At 55.9% G+C, this 19822-nt stretch overlaps 7 protein-coding genes across 7 annotated transcripts, besides 7 other annotated features; 2 read left to right on the forward strand and 5 right to left on the reverse strand.

Annotated features, from left to right (window-relative positions):
- Positions 1-161: 161 nt before the first annotated feature.
- On the reverse strand, positions 162-4093 carry EKO05_0005263 (uncharacterized protein; the record flags this gene model as incomplete). Its single annotated transcript, XM_038940055.2, has 2 exons — positions 162-3994; positions 4042-4093. 2 exons carry the CDS (start codon positions 4091-4093, stop codon positions 162-164), a joined length of 3885 nt encoding a protein of 1294 aa, XP_038798284.2.
- Positions 2194-2225: a tandem repeat.
- A 346-nt stretch (positions 4094-4439) lies between the features above and the next one.
- EKO05_0005264 (uncharacterized protein) lies at positions 4440-7379 on the forward strand (the record flags this gene model as incomplete). The annotated part of the gene is made up of 1 exon (XM_038945952.1): positions 4440-7379. One exon carries the CDS (start codon positions 4440-4442, stop codon positions 7377-7379), a length of 2940 nt encoding a protein of 979 aa, XP_038798285.1.
- A 371-nt stretch (positions 7380-7750) lies between these two features.
- Positions 7751-9097, reverse strand: EKO05_0005265 (uncharacterized protein; the record flags this gene model as incomplete). The annotated part of the gene is made up of 1 exon (XM_038945953.1): positions 7751-9097. One exon carries the CDS (start codon positions 9095-9097, stop codon positions 7751-7753), a length of 1347 nt encoding a protein of 448 aa, XP_038798286.1.
- A 794-nt stretch (positions 9098-9891) lies between these two features.
- Positions 9892-10068: a tandem repeat.
- Positions 10069-10111: a tandem repeat.
- An 8-nt stretch (positions 10112-10119) lies between these two features.
- EKO05_0005266 (uncharacterized protein) lies at positions 10120-10745 on the reverse strand (the record flags this gene model as incomplete). The annotated part of the gene is made up of 2 exons (XM_038940068.1): positions 10120-10661; positions 10715-10745. The coding sequence occupies 2 exons, from the start codon at positions 10743-10745 to the stop codon at positions 10120-10122; spliced, it is 573 nt and encodes a 190-aa protein (XP_038798287.1).
- Positions 10746-11178: 433 nt separating this feature from the next.
- Positions 11179-11210: a tandem repeat.
- A 149-nt stretch (positions 11211-11359) lies between these two features.
- On the forward strand, positions 11360-13594 carry EKO05_0005267 (Ubiquitinyl hydrolase 1; the record flags this gene model as incomplete). Its single annotated transcript, XM_038945954.1, has 1 exon — positions 11360-13594. One exon carries the CDS (start codon positions 11360-11362, stop codon positions 13592-13594), a length of 2235 nt encoding a protein of 744 aa, XP_038798288.1.
- Positions 12151-12221: a tandem repeat.
- Positions 13043-13079: a tandem repeat.
- Positions 13595-13698: 104 nt separating the features above from the next.
- Positions 13699-13726: a tandem repeat.
- Positions 13727-14238: 512 nt separating this feature from the next.
- On the reverse strand, positions 14239-14506 carry EKO05_0005268 (uncharacterized protein; the record flags this gene model as incomplete). Its single annotated transcript, XM_038939962.2, has 2 exons — positions 14239-14386; positions 14457-14506. 2 exons carry the CDS (start codon positions 14504-14506, stop codon positions 14239-14241), a joined length of 198 nt encoding a protein of 65 aa, XP_038798289.2.
- A 200-nt stretch (positions 14507-14706) lies between these two features.
- On the reverse strand, positions 14707-17574 carry EKO05_0005269 (uncharacterized protein; the record flags this gene model as incomplete). Its single annotated transcript, XM_059636565.1, has 1 exon — positions 14707-17574. The coding sequence occupies one exon, from the start codon at positions 17572-17574 to the stop codon at positions 14707-14709; it is 2868 nt and encodes a 955-aa protein (XP_059492548.1).
- Positions 17575-19822: the final 2248 nt, after the last annotated feature.

Raw genomic sequence — 19822 nt, forward strand, 5'->3', positions numbered from 1 at the left:
TAACGGCCACTTTGTTCGACATTTTTCTTCTCTTCTCCTCGACTGCTTGTGGTCGACGATAGTGAAGTGAGGTTGTTGGTGGTCGTGGAAGCGAGTGTATCCGATCTTTCAAAGATGGTGCTTGCATGTATGGCTAAATGGGATGATGTATATTATATCTTCTACTCTACTCCATCATGAGCCATCGTTTCCCGATCCCGGTCATCTCCCTGCATGCCACTCAAGCCTTCGCTATTCTGCGTCCCCGTCTCGGTCAGACTCCCACCAACACTATCCCCCTCCCCTTCCGCATCATCTCCTTTGCACCCCAACCCTGCCCAACTACTCCCTGCGGTGCGCATGACGAGTTCGAAATTGAGATCCCGGCTGAACCAGTGCTCGCGGCGCTTGGTCTTGCGCTCACCTCCCTCTATAGCGGTGCGGCTCGCTCTCGTGGTACGCGCGCGCTTCGCGCGGCCGCCCTCGGAGAGCAGGGTGCCGAGGCGAATGCGCTGGGCCTCGAGGGTCTGCTCGTGTGCGACGATGGAGCGGATGTAGGGTGCGAGGTCAAGGGTGATGAGCGGGAAGGGGCGGTCGAAGGAGGAGGGTGTTAGTGTGAAGGATGTGCGGTGGTCGTAAGTGGTGTCTTGGTCTGCGGGGGAGGCGAGGATGTCGAGGGCTGAGGCAAAGACTGAGCGGGTGATGGGGCTGTGCTTCCCGACTTCGGCTTTGTGTTGGAGGATTTGACGCGTGTAGGATTGCTCGAGGCTTGCTGGAACGGGCAGTGAGTGCTCTATCGCGTGATGGGCAAGGCCTGGGAATGTGTTGTGCAGAAGGATGTTTGTCTGTATGGCAAGTGCAGTATCAAGGCTGAGGAAATCTGTGCAGTCGTCCGCTTGCAGGAGGGGAGCATTGACGGTGTAGCTGAGGCGCTCCTTGTCGGTGATTGATGGCAGGGTGGGATCGATGGGCTGGTCATGCATGCTCTCGTAAGAGGGCAGACCTATGCATGAGTAGATGTCTGCGGCGCTGAGAGCATCTGAGAAATTGACTAGGTGGTCGAGCTCGTCGAGGTGAGCAAGTCGATCGTCTTTTTCAGAAGCGACAGACTTCCTGCTGGGCTTTTCTTCTGGAGTCCAAGACGTTGGGTTGATGCCCCAGTCGTTCCAGACCTCCATCAGCAACTCTTCTTCTTTGTCAAAAACGACATTGCTCCTGGTCTCAAACACATTGTGCGACAGCCAACCCATGCCAGATTGATAGGTGCCTTCACTTGCGACCCTCAGCAAGCGACCTTGTGCGTCGACATCCTTGCCAGGCGGCCAACGCTGATACATCCACTCCAGCCCACCCTTCTTGTCACCAACAGACATCTGACACCAGAAGTTGAGCTCTGTGATACTGGCTCGAAGATCGTGGTTTTTGGAGTTGTAGAGATCCGTGACGGCTTGTCGCTGCAGTATGTGTCCCTCTCTACCTGCCAGTGCAACCAGGTAATCAGTGGCGAGGTCAACAGGCGGCGGATTGAAACGCAGTACAGCTGCCATCGGTAACGCTTGCGTTGGTATTTGCAGTTCATCGTTGCAGGTAATGACGATGGGCCTCTTCGATTGCGAAGCGAGCTTGATGATCTGAGCCCAGAAGTTTTGGTCTTCTTCAAAGAGAATGTCAGCCTCCTCAACAAGTATCAGCGACTGTTTCTGCGACTTGCGCGAGGCTACAACAGGTAGCATAGCTTGAGCAGCTGGTATACTTCTCGCCTTCGCTGGAGATTGCACCACGACCCGGGCCTTTGGCTTTGGTCTTGGTTCGGGCTTTGTGGCGGGCTTTGCTGTGAAGAACGAAGTCATAGTGCCCTGTCGCCCACTGTCGAGATCTTTCTGAAACTCCTTGTCGCGCTCGTTTTCCGTATCATCAGCTGAGACAAGAGAAGCGGATTTCGTCTTGGCTGGCAAGTCGCTTCGCTGATGGTTTACCAGATGATTGGCAGTCATGTCGCCGACTTTATCTTGGATGTCTTTGCCAGCGCGCCGAACACCAGAGTGGAGCTCAAAAACCTCAAAGTCCAGCTCTTTAGCCACAGCGTACACTGTAGCGCTCTTACCGCACCCGTGTGGTCCGCTCAAGAGGATGACATTCTTATTTCTTGTCCATCGTGGCCGCCTCAAGGAAGGACACTGACGCGGTGCAGCACCCTCACGTTGGGGTAACTCGATCATGTCATCATCATCGTCGTCCTCATCGTCCGACACGATGAAGTCGTCTACCGCTGTTCTTCGCTTTTTTCGAGGTGGCTTCCTCGCATCTAGTGGAGCCGTAGTTTTTGAGATATCCTGTGCGGCACCAACAGCCATGACAGTCAAACTCTTCAGCCAGTCTTTGAGTGCGAATGCTTCACTCCCCGGTTGCAGCACATGGTCTGCCCGCCCTGGTCTGTACTTTTGCGCCCATGCCTGGGGTTCACACCTGCCTTCGTCAAAGGAGGTAAGGGTGTGTTCGATCTCATCGAACAGTGTGGTGATGGCTGAATGGGTTTTGGCAAACAACCGATCTGATAATGTCTCCAGCGGTGCTCGAATCTGGGCCCGTACCTTGTGTTGGATGTCGATCCCCGTGGTCAGTAAGCGCATTGGCAAACGCACATCCTCAGGAGGCGCGAAGTCTAGATTTACCGGATCAGGTCTTGTGCTCAAGACGTCCGACAGCTGCCGAGCCAATCTGTTGATGACCTCTTCCTCGGCTGGCAGTGAGTAGATGCTGCTCTTCAGCTTTGCAGGCTTCAGTGGCATTCCTTCAGCTGGTGACTGCATGGTTGGTGGGACCGCGTCCTCATTATCGAGGTTCCGAACATGTGCAGTCGCCTTTGAAGGCCACAGAGGTTCGTTCAGACCCGACTGCTTGGCCAGTCGGTTGTTCCTCGATGCCATACCGAAAGCCGGCATGGATTCATCATCTTCCCCTTGCTCCTTGCGTCTCTCAGCCCTCAGCTTGCCCGGGGTGCATGCACTCTTCCTGGGAGTGACAGGTCGACGTTCGGCCTCTGGCCTTGTAGGGACTTCCGCTTTCTTCTGTCCAGCCTTGCCCGTGAAGAAGGGATGGGGCGCCTTGGGCGGTCCAACGGGCTTAGGAGGAATGACCGCAGTGCGCTTGTTCGACGACTTGCTGCCACATAGTATGGCCTCGATCATTCGTCCCAACTCTAATCTCGATTCGCTATCTGATCCGTATTTGATGACGGTGATGGTTGCTGACAGGTTGGTCGTCTTCGTGGCTTTTCGAGGACGTCCTCTCTTTTTGGGCGTAGTTGATGCTGGTGGATTGGGCTTCGGCGGACTCGACACGAGCTTACCGGTTTTTGTGACTTTGATCTGCTTCTTCGGTGTGGTGTTTTCGGCTGTGCGATCAACAGCTCCCGGGGGTGGATTGTCATTGCCCGTCGCCGCATCCTGGGCAGCGTTCGGTGGTGTGACAGACGGTGACGCATGATCGGCGGCTTGTGGGAGAGATGACTCGGGTACCGCATCTTCGAGCGCATCTTTGGGGGTTTGTGGAAGTGGCAAACCCAGAACAGTGTCTTTCGGTGTGCTTGCAACCAGTGTATCTACCATGACATCGTCTATAACTTGTTGGGTGCCTACGGAGGCTGCTTCGGTGTGCAACTGTTGGTACAGATCTGGCGGCGGTCCTCCAATAGAGAGGTTTCCACGCAGCACCTTTGAAGCGGGCTTTGGCGATGCCGTCCTTCGCCGTTTCCGTCTATCCAGGTTCAAGTCGTGTTCCAACGAAGGTCCTGCCAGGGCGTGTGCAACGTCTACGCCGGTGGACTTGACGGCTGGCCTGCGGGCAAAGCTGTCGAGCGATGGCTGGTCCTTCGCGCTCGCAACTCTTTTCGTCCGTTTCTTGCGCGGCTTCGTCAGCTGAGGGCCTGTGTTCTGCTCGTGGCAGTCGTGATCATGATTGCGGTCGTCATGCGTCGCGGTGGGCTCGTTCACATCCGGTTCCGAGGCTCCTTCTTCTGCGCACTGTTAACACGAGCGTGTCTGCATGTCACGAGGTGCATACTGGAGGCCTTGGAGAAGAATGGATGTACGTTCTTGGGCTCTTCTAGATGCATGGCCGTGTGCACTGCAGTAAGAGCCATTGACCGAGGGTACAATCACCGCGACATGGTTGGTTGGTTGGAGCAGAGGCAAATGGAGGAAACAGATTCGTGCAGGGCGTGTCTGCAGGGCGTGTCTGCAGGGTCCGGGAGTGGGAGACGACGTGTGGAAGCGTGATGGGACTGCCTCCAGCACGGCTCCGCGTCTACGCGACATGAGGCACGCGACGCGCCCTAAGGGCCTGAGGGCCTGAGCTAAAGTGCTGCAGGGGGCCCCGCTTCTCTGCTGTTGGAGCCACAGCCAGCACGGGCCATACGGTGCGCCACAGTGCAAGCCACGGCCAACTTTTTCATCGTCTCCATGTCGAAAAGTGCAGGCGCGGCGAGTGCAGCGATCCAAGCCAACCCCAACCTCACCCACCACACCCCAGGCCCGACCAAGACAATGTCGCCCGACAAGGAAATTGGCGCGCCCTACACTTTGGCTTCGCTGTCCAAGCCCGTCAGTTCCACAAACGGGCGCATCCATGCGACGGGCGTGTGCAGCATCAGTGGAGTCAGGAAGAGGAAGCGCACAGAGATTGTGGTCGGTGTCGAGGGCGAGTGCATCGGCATCTACAGCGTGGGTTGCCTTGGCTGTGACTCGAATGCAACACTAAATCCCACTCAGCTGCAAAACCCGCAACTCGTCACCTCGTATGCGCTCCCGCCCAGCGCATCCTTCACCGCCGCCCCATACTCGACCTACCGCAAGGGCTCGTCCAAGACGCCCGCTCAGCGCTTCACCTATGCCTCCGTTACCGATTCGACTGCCGGCGCAAAGTCACAGCTTGTCTGCTTCCACGAGACGATCCTCGGCGACAATGCAGAGACTGCGAAGACCTCGTACACACCTTCCAACGGCTCCCAGGTCTCCACCATCGAGTCGCTCCCGGTCGCTGCTGGTGGCGGCTCGAGCAAGGACTCAACACACGACGTGCTCGCTACCTTTGAAAACGGCGACGTCATCTGTTTGTCGGCAGACCTCTCGACTGTCAGCTGGGTTGCGAACTTGCTGTCCGTAGGCTCGCAGAAGACAAAGGACTTCAAAATGGAGAACGTCACGCTGTCGACAGCCCGGAACGTAATACGAGGCCTTCTGCGCGGTCGAGAAGACATTGCGGCCTTGCTGAGCCCTGAATCGAACGAAGCCTCAGACTTGTTGGAGCTCACACAGATACTCTGCGTCATCGGCCAGAATGCAAGCGGAACCAGGGTACTGCAGCTTCTGCAGCTGCAGCCTCGCAACGCAGACCTTCCTTCTGCCCAGCTGCAGCCCCTCAAACACCTGCTTTCGTTGAGCTTGCCAAAGCCTTCGAGCATACTGCTTCGCACAGACTCAGTTGCCACTTACTCCCTCCACCCCACCAGTGGCGCGCTGCACATCTTGGTCGACGGCGGCATCATCTCGTATGATCTGTCAGGGACGGTGCCGAGGATCAATTCCGAGCTCCTGCTCACCGAAGCGAAAATCGACTCCTTCCTGCGCATATCCCAAGACATCGTCTTCGCAACTTCACCAGGCTCTTGCCGTGCATTCGACGTCAAATACAACTCTCTGCAAGCCCACCTAGCCCTGGGTCTGGCTCCCGGATCCGGCGATGCCGCCTCCCCCCGGAAGCGGAAGCACGGCCAGCCGGAACCCGAGACAACGGCTACACCACAGTTGGTAGCGTACTATGCAGAGCTCGGCCTTGTCGTGGCTGTACGGGATGACGAGCTCCTTGGCATGCAGTACGCAGGCACCAACGCACGCAAGCGGGTCAAGACTGAAGGCACTCTGCTTATCGATGCGCTGGGCAAGGGCATCGCAAAGCCCAAAGCTGGCGCTGAATCAGCCAAGTGGCTGGACAGGAAAGAGAAGTTGGACCGCTACGCTTCAAAGAGCAAGATTGCCAAGTTCGAAGGAGTCCTCGCCTCGTGTCTAGGCATTCCGCTGGAGAAGAAGACGGATGCACAGACAAAGCAAGAGAACGAGGTGAAGGGTGGACCTTTGACTGACGGGGTTGGGCCAAAAATCGCAGAGGAAGACGCCACCGCTGTGGACAAGGCTGACGAGGAGCCCTCTGAGGACCAACTGCGGAAGTGGAACCTGCCTTCGGCCATCCCAGAGTCGCAACGGCAGCTGCACCGCCAGCATGCTCTGTATGCACTCAGCAAGATCTTCCGGTTCCAAGGCAGCACCCTGAAGGTTGCCTTTTTCCCACCAAACGTTTTCCAGTGGTTGTTGCAGATTGGCCATCTCACCAAAGAGTCGATTCGTCGAGCACTACTGGACGAAGCGCCCGAGTTTGCTCACGCCGTCCCGAAGATCACAGATGGAGACATTGTCAAGGCCATGGTAGCCTTTGACCCAGAGCTCCACCTCCTCTCCGCTGTGCTCAACCACAAGCACTTCCTTCCCATTGGTGAAGTTGTTGAAGCCATCCGGCTCCTGACCCAGAGTCTAGACGACAAGCCAGAGACGAGCGAAACAGCCAAGCTCCTTGCCAACGGAACCGCCCCAGCAGACGAAGACATGGACGTAGACACTGAGCTCGACGCCGCAACCACCGAAGTTGACCACGCCCTCACCGTCCTTTCCAACGGCGTATCCATCCGCTCCAACACGCTTCGCCCCGCGCTCACCCGCCTGCACACCTTCCCCGCGCCTCTCATCAGCTCCACCCTCCGCTCCGTCCTGCCCAGACGGGATCTCGAGTCCCTGATCCGCCTTCTCCACTTCGAGCTCAAGAACGGCGGGTGGTCAAGCCAGTACGACTTCATCGACCCGGAAGCCTCGACCGACGACTCACCTGACGACCACGCCGTAACCATCATCGCGTCGCTGCTATCCAGCACCCTCGACGCCATCGGCGCCGGCGCCTGGCTCGCCGCGGTAGGAACCCCAAGCTCAGGCGACGAAGGCAAAGAAATCATCGACGCCCTGCACGCCGACACGTCGGAAGCGCTCAACGGCTTCTGGGAAGCGCGCTACATGCGCGGTCTCCTCGGCGAGTTCCTCCGCTACGCAGCCAACACGCCCAAGTCCCAGAAACCATCGACCAGATCCCTCGAGAACCAAAACAAGCCCTTCGCGCCTTCGCCAAGGGAAGACGGCGCGGACCTCCCCATGCTTCCCCTCGGCGGCAGGCCCGATATGGGCGTGGAGAAGACGAAGCAGGGTAAAGGCGGGCGCAGGGAGGAGAGGAGTAAGCGCGAGATTGGTATGTTGATCAGTAAGAAGGTGCCCAAGTATAGCTTTGAGAGGATTGTGGTCTAGGGTGCTGCTGTGGGGGGTGGTGGGGAGGGGGGGACGGAGTGGATCGGTAGATGCTGGTGGATGGTGCTGGGTTCGTGAATGTGTACCGTGACGCGATGCTAGGAGAGGTGGTGAGGGCGAGATGCTGTTGGTCTGTCTTGGCGGTGTCACATGCGTGGAGCATTGGATAGACAGAGTCGTGTAGCTCGCCGAGACGCGGTGCGTTCGTAGTAGCAAGCAAAGGAAACTGTACGACGACAACTGGTTCACGAAAAGCAGTAGACTCTAGTATCCAGCTTCATAACTGCACTATTCTTCTACGTCTAAACCCAATGCTCTACTCTTCTAGTCTTGATTCTAGTTTTGATTGCAGTCTCGATTGTGTTGCCCGTCTACGCAGACGCAGTCCCGTACGGCACGACCTGCGCGCTGGTGATGTCGACGTAGCCATATTCCCGCTGATTGGTGTTGTTTGCCATCTTCTCGGTCCACGTGCCCACGTCCTGCAAGAAGGGCCCCATGTTCTCCTCTTGCGAGAGGTCGATGGGCTCTTGGTCCTTGCCGACCAGGCGCATCTGCGTGCCGGCTGCGATGTTGGTCAGGATGAAGTTGTTTTCGTCGATACGCTGCTTGATGGCGCCGGTGACGGTGCCCTCGAGGATGTCCTTGCAGAGACGGGGTTCCTGCGCGAGAGGGCGCGCGAGGCCTACACCGTCGACGACGTCGAGAGCGGCGACCATGGCGCCGACTGACTTGAAGCCACCAGTGATGTAGGTCTTTGTTTTGCTGAGGACGGGGGCGATGGACTCGGCAAACTCCAGGAAGAAGCCCTCGCGCTTCTTGGTGGTCTCGCGCTGGTGAACGAATGCATTCTTCTCGTAAGTGCCACCAGACAGCTCGACGAAGTCAAACTTGTTCTCCTCGAGGATCTTGCAGATTTGCCTGGCCTCGTCTGGGTTGAAGCCATTGTCCTGGAACTCGACCGAGTTGAGCTTGATGCCTACAACAAAGCTCGAGGACACGCGCTTGCGAATTGCGTCGGTGATCTCAACAATGATGCGGGCACGGTTCTCAATGGAGCCGCCGTACTTGTCGGTGCGCTTATTGGTGGTGGGCGACAGGAATTGCGCGAGGAGGTAACCGTGAGCGCCGTGAAGTTCAATGCCGCTGTAGCCGGCCTTCTCAAGGTACTGGGCTGCGTGGACAAAGCCTTGGATGATGTTGGCAATGTCCTCGTCGGTGGCAGCGCGGGGCTTCGCGAAGGTCATGCCCATGACCTCGCCTTTCAGTTGGACGTCGCTGGCGGAGACGGGGTTCTTCTGAATCTTGGACTCGACCTGTCGTCCCGGGTGAGAGACCTGGCCGACGATGAGGGAGCCATGCTTCTTTGCTTCTGTGGCCAGCTCCTTGAATGCCTCGAATCGCTCGCCGGAGAAATCGGAGTCGCGGGGAATGATGGGGTTGCCGGCAGCCTCGAGTTGGTCGTATTCGATCATGATGTTGCCGGTAAGAATGAGACCAATGCCGCCCTCGCCCCATCGTCGGTACAGGTTGATGAGGTTCTTGGAAGGTACACCGCGAGCCTCGAGGTTCTCGGGGTCCCAGCTGGACATGCGCTCTGTCATGGCACCCTTGAGGAAGCGGTTGGGAGCGGATTGTCCAGAGAACTCGAACTTGAGAGGCTTGCCCAAGGCAGAGGCATCGCTGGAGCTGGACTCGTATCTCGCCGAAGGTGCCATGTTGATGTGTATGGAGGTATTCGTAGATAGGATGGCTACGATGAAATGGTCTATATGGATATCTTGCAGAGGGGAGAAGGAAGTATAGTTGCAAATAAAGCGAGTATCAGCACGAGCATCCGGAGGCTCCTTTACACTTTGCGCACAATTGCATCTTACAAATCAACCTCCGTCGCGGTCCGTTCCCGAGGTTTCGGCGCGTTGCCAACGTGTTGCGGGCTAAGGTAAGACTACGTCATGGGTCAACCCACACATTGCCTCTTCGAGGCGATTCACCGCCGTGAGCATGGTGGCATGGTGCGTGGACAAGGGAGTCGAGACCGTTGCTGGAAAGTTGATCTTGGCGAGATTGTACGTGCGCCGGCAATCGAGCGTGGCATCATCTGCCGTGGCAAGGTGGGCGGAAGTGTGGAGTGCTCCTGGCCCGATCATTGGCCGGTCTCCTCTGGGGCCAGGGGCACCGTGTCCTCTGCTCAAAGAGACGGACTGGGTTGGGCGCTGGGACGTGTAGCAAGAAAAAAGGCCTGGGCGGTTAGATTGACGAGAGACCAGAGAGGAGTGGTGGGGGTGCAATGAAAATCATGAAAGTAGGCAGGTGCAGGCAGGGACGGTAAGGCGCAAATCAGGAAACAACCGTGCACGACGTTGGCTGCTTTGTGCTTTGCTAGACGACGCGGAAATAAGAGGCGGTGGTGGTAGAAGGCAGAAGGTCATGTCTCGTTGCAGTCACAAAGGACGGGTATCTAGATTGTGGCATTGTGCGCAGCATTCGCGTGCGCTCTGCGGTGCCCAGATTCTTTCTTTCTTTTTCTCTTTTTCTCTCTCTTTCCTCTTCTCTTTCTTTCCTCTTCTCTTTCTTTCTCTCCTCTTCTCATTCTGTCTTTCTTTCTTTCTTTCTTTCTTTCTTTCTTTCTTTCTTTCTTTCTTTCTTTCTTTCTTTCTTTCTTTCTTTCTTTCTTTCTTTCTTTCTTCTTCTCCTTTTTCTCCTTCATCTCCTTCTTCTCTCCGTCTGCTGTTTTGTCTCACAACAGCTCGTCCTCCTGTGCGGATGCTGCTGGGCCGCTCGCAGGGGCTGCAGCTGCGGCCTCCACCGTCTTCCCTTCACTCTGTAGGGCAGCGTCTCTCGCAGCTGCAGCGTCGTCCATGTCCTCGTCGCTGACCCACTCACGCTCCTTTTTGCTCGCCGCGGTCTCGTTGTCGTCTGCCAAGGTAGCAGAAGCGCTCTTCTTCCCGCTCGTGCTCTCTCCGTTGATGTCGTCCCACAGCTTGGCTCGCTCCTTGATGGAGGCAGCCTTCGTTATGCTCTTCGCCTTCTTCAGCTCCCACTTGTCCATGTCGTCTGCTGCGCGCTCCATGGCCTTTTGCGCGCGGACTCGCTGTGCGCGCTTGAGGTTACCGCCCTTCTTCTTGGAGATGCCGGCATTCTGCGCGGAGAGGACGTGGTGCTTCGCTTCCGAGGGCCTCGAGGGCGAGTGTGAGTCTCGCGTCCTGGTCTTGACGTCCTCGGGGAGCTTGATGGAGGGAGAAGCAGCGCGGCGAGCAGCACGGGAGTGGGGGGCGACCTCTGCAGCAGTGGTCAGGCATGGTTTCACGGCGCTGCATGGAGGCTTTGCGTACGCTTCTTCTTGAGCTTGGCCGTCTTTGCCATTGTGAAGCGGTGTTCTGTGAAGACTGGAGCGAGTTTGTTTCAAGCAACGCGCTGGATCTGGCTGTCACCAAAATGTGCACGGCGGATTCAAGCGAGCCAGAAGCGAGCCGTGTGTGGAGTGCAGTGAATGTGTTGCTGTCGAGCGTTGGAGAGCGGACGGCCCTTGCCCTCTAGAATATTCACGTTTCAACTTTACGGTGGGTCCGTTCAGCCATTCAGGTCCCGCACTCGCCGGACCCTCCAAGAGTCCAAGACAGCCTCACAGTCTCTGTCCTTGTCTCGCCCACAACACGCGGTCCTTGCTCTTCATGTGGCAGGCAGACGCGACGCCATTGTGCTTGCTGTGTCTGATGCGCTGGCCCGAGGGTAGAGCCGGCGTTTGATTGTCTCGTTGCCTCGCATTCCGTCTCTTTGTAAATACCAGAGCCCTTCTCCACCACCACCACCACCACCACCACCCCCACCCACACACACACACACACACATCCCTAGCCACCACGCACCCAAGCACTCACGCACCCACGCCGCCACGCACCCAAGCACTCACGCACCCACGCAACCACGCATCCACGCGCCCACGCATTCACGCACCCACCCCTACCACCCACCGAGCGATGAGCCACAACGACCACCTCACGTTCGAAGAATTCAACCGGCGCTCCGCTACACCCCACAGCCACACCACGCCCGCTGCCGTCGCCCTCGCCCTCGTCGCAGGCATAGCAACGCTCGTCAAGTTTCTCGATTTCCTCGGCTACCCGCTCGCCTCCTGGATACGCCACTTCGCCCACACAATGGCCCTTGACTTGGTGCGCGCCGTGTCGCCCGCCCCCTCGCTGGACTCAGAGGCCAGCGACGACTCCGCGCAGAGCGGAGGCATGATGGGGAACCTGTTCGGCATGGGCGCCAGTGCGCTGTCCAAGGGCGTGCGAGGCGTTGCAAACGCTCTCTCCAGACCGCCCAGCCATGTCCCCCCGGGTCTGGGCAACTTCGACAACTCGTGCTACCAGAATAGCGTCATCCAGGGCCTTGCCTCGCTGCCCTCGCTCCGCGACTACCTAACCACGACCACAACCGAGCACCCGTCGCTCACCGCCGAATCCACAAACCGCGCCCTCCTCGACATGATCAGCCAGCTCAACGACCCGGACAAGCGCGGTCAGCACTTCTGGGTGCGCGGCAAGCTGAAGTCCATGAGCACCTTCACCCAACAAGACGCCCAGGAGTACTACTCACGGATACTGGACGAGCTGGACAAAGAGGTCAAGAAGGCTTCGAGCAGTACGACGCGCACTTCTGTCTCCTGGGTAGAGGCAACCAAAAGCTTGAGCTTGGCCTTAGCAGATTCAGGTCACGACGGAAAGGAGCGCGACGAGGAGGAAGCAGAAGAGAAGAGCAAGCCACTGGCAAAGCAGGCAAAGCAGGCAAAGCAGGCAAAGCAGGCAAAGCAGGCAAAGCAGGCAAAGCAGGCAAAGCTCACGCCGAACCCGTTAGACGGTCTGCTGGCACAGCGCGTGGGGTGTACGACCTGTGGCTACTCCGAGGGCCTCTCTCTTATTCCCTTCAACTGCGTCACAGTCTCCCTTGGCCGCAATCGATTCCGCTACGATATTCGTGAGTGCCTCGACGAATACACGGATCTCGAGTACATCGATGGCGTCGAATGCGCAAAGTGCACGCTGCTCAAGCTGAAGAGCACACTCACACCACTGGCTCAGGCCAAACCAGACTCACCATTCGCTACAAAATTGCAGGCAGTGCAGGAAGCCCTCGACGACGAGGATCTGGACGACAAGACGCTCATCAAGACGTTCAACATACCGAAGAAGAACTGGGTCAAGAGCGAAAAATCGAAGCAGGCTGTCATCGCCAGAGCGCCAAGGTCGCTCGTCCTTCACGTTAATCGGAGCATCTTCGACGAAACCACTTTCGCACAGTACAAGAACAACGCTGGAGTTTCGTATCCGTCGCTACTGGACCTTGGAAAATGGTGTCTGGGCACACAGCCTAGCGGTTCACAGCAACCCGACCTAGATCTTGAAGAATGGCCGAGGGATCCTAGGAAGTCGATGCTTGCAGGCGGCGATGCGACCGCTACTTCACCTTTCCAGTACAAGCTGCGGGCTGCCGTCACCCACTTTGGCACTCACGGCAACGGTCACTACGTTTGCTACCGACCGCACCCAAGGCCAGTGCGCAAAGCAAGTGTTGAAGACAAGGATCAAATGGATAGGGAAGAGGACGAGCAGGAAGAGCAGGAAGGGCAGGATAAAGAGCAAGAAGAGAAAGAAGAAATCGAAGAAGAAGAAGAAGAAGAAGAAGAAGAAGAAGAAGCAACGTTGAGCGAGGAGCAGTGGTGGCGCTTCAGCGACGATACCGTCTATGCTGTGTCAGAACAAGAAGCACACCAAGGCAGCGTCTTCATGCTCTTCTACGAGCGCATCGACAAGTCGACACCATCGAGTGCGGAGCCAGACGTTGCTGCAGAACCACTCGCCATCTCCGAAGACGCGCCACTACCCCCAATCAACGTCTTATCGGCAGAAACCGAAGACAAGGCTGCTCTCAAAGTCCCTCTACCCGACGACACCTCCGACTCCGTCTCAGACTTCATCCCCCCAGAAGCCCCCGCAGCCCAGTCCGCACCACCCACGCTCACACCCTCCGAGTCCAGCACCGACGAAACCGAAGTCAGCGAAACAGACGCAGATTCCGAAGCCGAAACAATAGCAACGCCACCCACGCCCACCCTACCCAAGCTCTCCCCTCACACCATGCGCACAGCCGGCAACGCACCGGCGCGCGGCCAGGGCAGCAGAGCGAGTCTCCCCCTCGTGAGCGCGACGTAGAGCGCCTGTGTAAGCAAGTGGTTGTGAAACGCTAGACAGCTTTCAAAGCCTGACCGGATTCGAGAGGTTCTGATACTCCAACTTTCCCCATACAAAACAGACCAGAAGCGAAGCGAAGCGAAGCAAAGCAAAATCCGAGGCGCTTCAGGCATCCCGGGGTGTACGAGGTGTTGCGGTGGGAGGCGTGATGTCTGTTTACAAAGCATCCCTGTATGCCTCAATCGGGTCAGGGCGGGCGTTTGGGTCAGGCAAGGTATCGGATTTGGATTCCTGGGTTTGCGTTCTTTTCTCCCTCTTCTTTCTTCTGTTATACCGCATGGCTAGGCTTGTTCGAGAGGAACATACAAGGAGACCAAGTGAGCAAGGTCGCCGTTGAGAAGTCCCGGGTCACCATCCGAGGGGAGAAGCGAAGTGTGCCGTGAGTGGGTGGGCATCGTTTGTTTCGTTCCTGCCCTTGCTTGTTTCGATGCGAATTCGCATCGTCCGTCTGTACGTTTTCGCGGCTGCACAGTGGCATCACCGGATGGCGCGCTCGGTGGCATTGTACTGCGTTGTGGTCTTGGGCGCAGCGTGAACTTGATCTCGAAGACTTGGTTTGTGCAGATTCTATTCACGAAGACTAAAAGCTACCGTGTACTATGATATTACTCTTGCTTGCTCCTCCCGCTCCCGCTCCCGCTCCACCGACTCGCGTTCCTGACCAGCGTCGCGGCTGACGAGTTCTCGCTCGCGTTGTTGGTGCTGACGATGTGGAACGAGAAGTCTAGCTCGCCAACGAGTTTCTTGACCGCGCTGTGGTCATGTCAGTTTCTTTGCTGCTTGTGAGGAGTCCAGACAGATGGGGTTCAGTGGGGTGACTTACTGCAATAGCTTCTCCGTGTTCACGGAGATGCATCGCGTGCTGATGGCCATGACTGCGAATGCGGCGTAGCCAGGTTCGGCAATGTGTCGCAGGGAGAGAATGTCAGAGTCTACGGCTTTCAGCTTCTCGCCCCACTGGTAGTTGTGCGGGACCTTGAGGTAGGGCGGCAGCGATTGGCCGTTCAGGATGGAAGAGCTGAGCAGGGAGAGCAAGGTGGTGATCTCATGGGAGGTGACGTTCGCGTCCTTGATCACCCGCCGGAAGTCATGGAACCATTGAGGACTGGCCTGTTTCGGGAAGCTGGTGGATGACCATGTCGCCTCCTCGTCTGGCTGTCGGGATCGAGGAATGGATGCGTGAAGGCTTGGCTGGCATAGCCCAGCAACGCCGTGTGATTCACGATGTTGTTCACGTAGCCGATGATCTTCTCGTAGTCTTCCGCTGGGAACTTGCCGCCAAGGGGGAACTCGAATTTCACGAAACCGGAATGCATTTTGAGTGCCTGCAGAGTGAGCATTTGCTTCGCAAAGACCTTGTTTCGCACTTTGTTTAGCATGAAGCCTGGCGATGTTTTGTCGTTCTCTTCATCGCCTGCATCGCCTCGTATGCGCGACAGAACTTGCTCGTGCATGATGGAGTAGAAGTTGGCACTCAAGTACAGCGCGCCACCAAGCTTCTGGCGGAGCGCAGAGTGCTCGGTAATCGGGTAGGGGAATATAGTCCAGAAGAATGCCACCGCAAGACCAACGACTACGGTTGCGAGGCGATAGGGACCGAGTTGGTAGATGGGGTACGCAGGTTGGCCGGTGGCAGATGCGGCTTGGACGCCGATTTTGCGGACTTGCAGTTCGTAGCCTACGATCATAGTGGCGGTGACGACACTGATCATACCGACAATCACGAGGTCAAGACGCTTTAGTGGGATGTAGAAGCCGATAGCGACGAAGAACCAAAGGAGTGGGATGACGCCCCCAGTGCGTTGGTCAGGGATGTACCAGATCAGCCAGGCGACGCACATGGCAACCGCGGTTCCCGCAATGCGGAGCATGAACTGGAAGATGGATTGACCTGCAGTCGGAGTCATGGAGATAGCGACCATGATCATGGCCCAGACGAGACGTTGTTCTACGAAGAAGGTTTGCGTGTCTCGGAGAAAGGCGATGATGCCAATCGACATGGTAGCACATGCAGCGCGGAAACCGAACGCAGATTCAGAGGAGCGGAAGAATCTAGCCCATGCGCGGATGACGTTACCAAACTTCTCCCAGGCATTGTTAGGTGGTAGATGCTCAGGGTCTTTCTTGCTCTCGTATGCCTCGCCCATGTAGACACGGGTGTTGTTCCTATCAAAGCCAGCAATCGTCGTCACGTCGTCATGGTTCGAGTCCTGCGATTGGAGGATACTCTTCACCCACTTCTTGAGGCGCTTCCCGCCGGGGTTGATTATCTGCTTCTTTGCTGTGGCTTGATCATGTTCGTCGGCAAATTTGACAAACTCAAGGATCGAGCGGCTGATTGAGTTGAGCAAGAAGATGACGTACAGAACGATGTACAACTGTCGCTGGTCACGCTTTCGTGTGGCGATGCTAGGCAGGCGTTTAAGTGTCTCGTCGTCAATCTCATCGGGACGTGAGAAGTAGTCGGCGCTTAGATTTATACCCTTGCTCTCAACCCAGTGGCGGAGCGTTGGCTCCTTTGAGCTGTAGAAAATGTCGGCTTGTTTCTTCATATACTCTGCGAAGTTCTTGTCGCCAGGCTTCACTGTATCGCCCTTTGCCTCCGCATCACCCTGGTTCTGGCCTTTCTTCTTCTTAGGAGGCTTTGTGAACTGCATCCTGAGCATGACATGCGTGAGGCCCTCGTCCATAGTCTGCATGATTTGATCGAATGGTTCGTGGACGAACGAGAACAGCTCATTCCACTCGCCGACAGCCTTTTCCCGTAATTCTTGATCATGCTCTGACACTTCTTCGCCGTCCCAATGATTGATCTCTGCCGCTCGCTCGAATAAATCCATCACTGAACCAAGACCAAGAATCGGCATCAAGATAGATCTCAGGTGCTTGAATATACCTTCGAAATCGTCTGGCGTCAGCTTGCCGTACGCGATCTCTCTTTTAGCGAACACAAGATCTGTAGTGAGCTTTCCGTGCAATTCCTGAAGAGCAGCTGTCATCTTCTTTACAGCTGCAACTTCCGGCTTAGCCTTGGATTTTCTCTCCTTGTCTGCATCGTTGCCCTCGTCGGCTTCAGGTATGTATGTCTGCCCGAACATGTCTGATCCTTCCAGACTGTGGAGGTATCCCTTTTGTGCTCCAATCGCTCCTTTCAACAACCCAATGTACCCAGTCATCTCCTTTACAACAACCGCCCGACAGGTGATAGGAATGATGAACAAGCTTACACCAGTGGCAAGGCCAAACCCAGTAAGAAATGAGATGAGAAGGCTCCGAATGAAAGCTTCGCACTGTGCAGGCGTCGTGAAAAAAAAACCTGAAGTCGCCGCGACATCGATCAGGATCGAGTAGATGATAGCTGGGAAAGCCAGTTGTGGAAACTTCGCTTTCAGCGTGTTAACGATGTAGGTCTGGAAAAACAACCATACACCCAGGACTGCAGACTGTGAAGAGTTGTATCGCTGTGGGGTCGCGCCAGGAACTGTAGTGTGTTCGCGTGCTTTGACGGCGGACCACACCATCAGTAATGCGATAGCTGAGCCAACGCATGTGCTGAGGATGTTCAAAGTCATGGTTTGAATGAACTTTGCTCTCGGCATGATGCAAAACCCAAGGATCGAAATGACAGCGACAAGATATCCGAGAGTTGAGAACGTTTGCGCGACCTTGTCGGCTTGGTACATGGCGATTGCTATTGTTGGTGGGAGCGCGGCCTTGCCCATCATCATCAACGTCCCGGCGTCGAGTCCTAGCTTGTCCCATGCTTTCTTGATCTTCGCTGGCTCTTTCTTTTCCTTTCCCCCCTCTTTCATGTCGTCTCCAAGCGTTGCGTTTTGTTGATAGCGATTGGTCCCTTCACGTGCCTCATCAGCCTCCACCCTTCCGTTGACGTCCGTCTCTTCCCCATCTGGACGAGGGCCATTAGGCGCGACTCGAGCCATGCCGCAGCGCTATGGAAACTGCTCGATCTGGTGGCACGACAATATGGCAAAGAAGACATGAAAAGATCGCACGAAGGCGTTTGATTGATGTGAGCCCAACAAGTATGAATTCGAAAGCACCGACCGTCCGTTGTCTCGCCGGCCACGGCATCTTTGCGGCGACCTAGCAGCGTCATAGCCTGCGCTTTCTCAGGACCATCATTGCGCCAAGGCGCTACTGTTCGCTTAGCGTGCGGAGGATTGATGTGACTTGCGATGCGAGTTGTCGGCATCCTGCAGGAGCCAATTTGATATTGAGCCGAGAGTCGATCAAGAACCACACTCGTTCGCGGTTTCAGGTGACCACAAGCGGACAAGACCTCAATGTCAGACTGGATCTTCGGGTGGATCGAACATTGTCTTCCAGTTCCCCTTTTGCTCCTTGTGTCCCACCCTGAAGACTACCTCGGACGTAGCAGCGGTCGATCCTCGTTAATTTCGATGAAGTATGGGATCTTCATTGAATCATAACGATTATCGAAACGGTCAAGCTGCGCCATCGTTTTCGTCTGTTCGTAACAGTATAAATCATGCCTGAGTCTGCTTCTGATATTTGCAGCTGGGCGGGTTACCAAAACCTGTGCTCTTCAAGAAACCACTACAATGCGGTGAGCATCACACGAGCTCAGCAACAGTAACTGCTCCGGTTAACATCAACGAATTGGCTATGATCTTGCTGTCAACACCAAGGTCCCAGTCACATTCCCCGCTCAACCCCGCCCATGATCCAGCCTGTCATTACGCCACAATTCACACACCTCCCATCTCCGCGGTCATCTCGTCTCGTGTCAAATCCACCATTGCGATCCCATGACCCAAGATCCACCGCACCACCATAATCCGGAAATCCACGTTTTCAGTCCGAAACCCATGCCAGTATCGGCCAGGATCGAGTGAGAACAAGTGTACCAACATAAATCTTGCGGTAACGCAAGAAGCGCAGAGAGAATCTTCCGGGATTTCTGAGCGAGTGGGATGAGGCACCTGATGGAAAGAAGGTAGAAGTCCGGTCTAAGTATTTGATAGCAGCTGTCAGTACACACAGTCTCTGGGAGTGGTGTTGGACAACTTGAGTATACGACCGCTCTTTCGGTCCAGGAAACATCTGGATGGTAGCGCCACATCTGTCCTGTGTAGTATTTTGGGCGCTTTTGGGGTTGATCTGCAGCACGGTTGTTCTCTTATGGACAGACTGGAATACGAGATTATTCGGCTCTGTCACAGTGTTGGCCGGTGTTTCCTGGGAATCTTTCATTTCACGGTCTGGTATCGCGATGGGTCTCGTATCTCACTTCTCTTGCAACCTAATGTCGCACTCCTACCGAGCAGTACTAGTGTAGACATCATTAGACTCGACAACCTGGTTTTCTGGACCAAGGGCAGATGCTGCAGAGGCTTTTATTTATATACAGCAGACTATACCTTCCACATATTTCGTCTGTGTACATGTAAGTGAAATATTGCCCAGTGAATGAACAAAACTACAAAGCGCAAGATATACCCGCATCTCTGAAATAGCGTGAACACATGTTTACAGAAACTCGAGTGGAAAATTCAGGCCTTCGCTTTGCTGCTGCGTTGATCGGCGCAGACTCTCCAGTCAGAAAGTCGAGGATCCGGTATACCGCAGTGAACGCACACTTCCCATGCACAAGGTGGCTTCTTGAAGAAATGGCTATCAGGACCTACGTACCCTTCATGCAAAAGGGCTGAGGGTATACACGCAGCAGGTTCAAGAAACGCACACCGTATGTTATCGTAACATCGTCGCTGAACTCGATCTGATGGATAAGGATCGTCCAAGCAATCGCCACTGCCTTCTCGATGATGCACCGCTGGGGCGGCCATCTCACCAAGACCGTGGACACGGCCAGCACCGCCAATAAACTCGTCATCGATATCTTGGATCCCGCATCCCGCACCCACCCGGTACCATATCCGAACCGCGAGACCTCCACGCATCAACCTGGACATCGTTGTCCACCAAAGCAATACCATGGGCGTCTGGAACGTCAATCCAAACCGCACTATCCCGCGTTGGTCCTGGGAGTTGCACACCCATGATTTCCCTCTGGTCGATGATCTCCAGAACTGCAGCAAGATGGACATTGTCCTCGATACCGCACTCATGGCGTGAGATGAGGTTTTCGCGGATCCCTTCCAATGTGGTACCGAGTGGCCACTGGAAGGATTGGGGGGGTTCGGTTAG

This window comes from Ascochyta rabiei, chromosome 8 (genome assembly GCF_004011695.2).
Source record: "Ascochyta rabiei chromosome 8, complete sequence".
Taxonomy (NCBI): Eukaryota; Fungi; Ascomycota; class Dothideomycetes; order Pleosporales; family Didymellaceae; genus Ascochyta; species Ascochyta rabiei.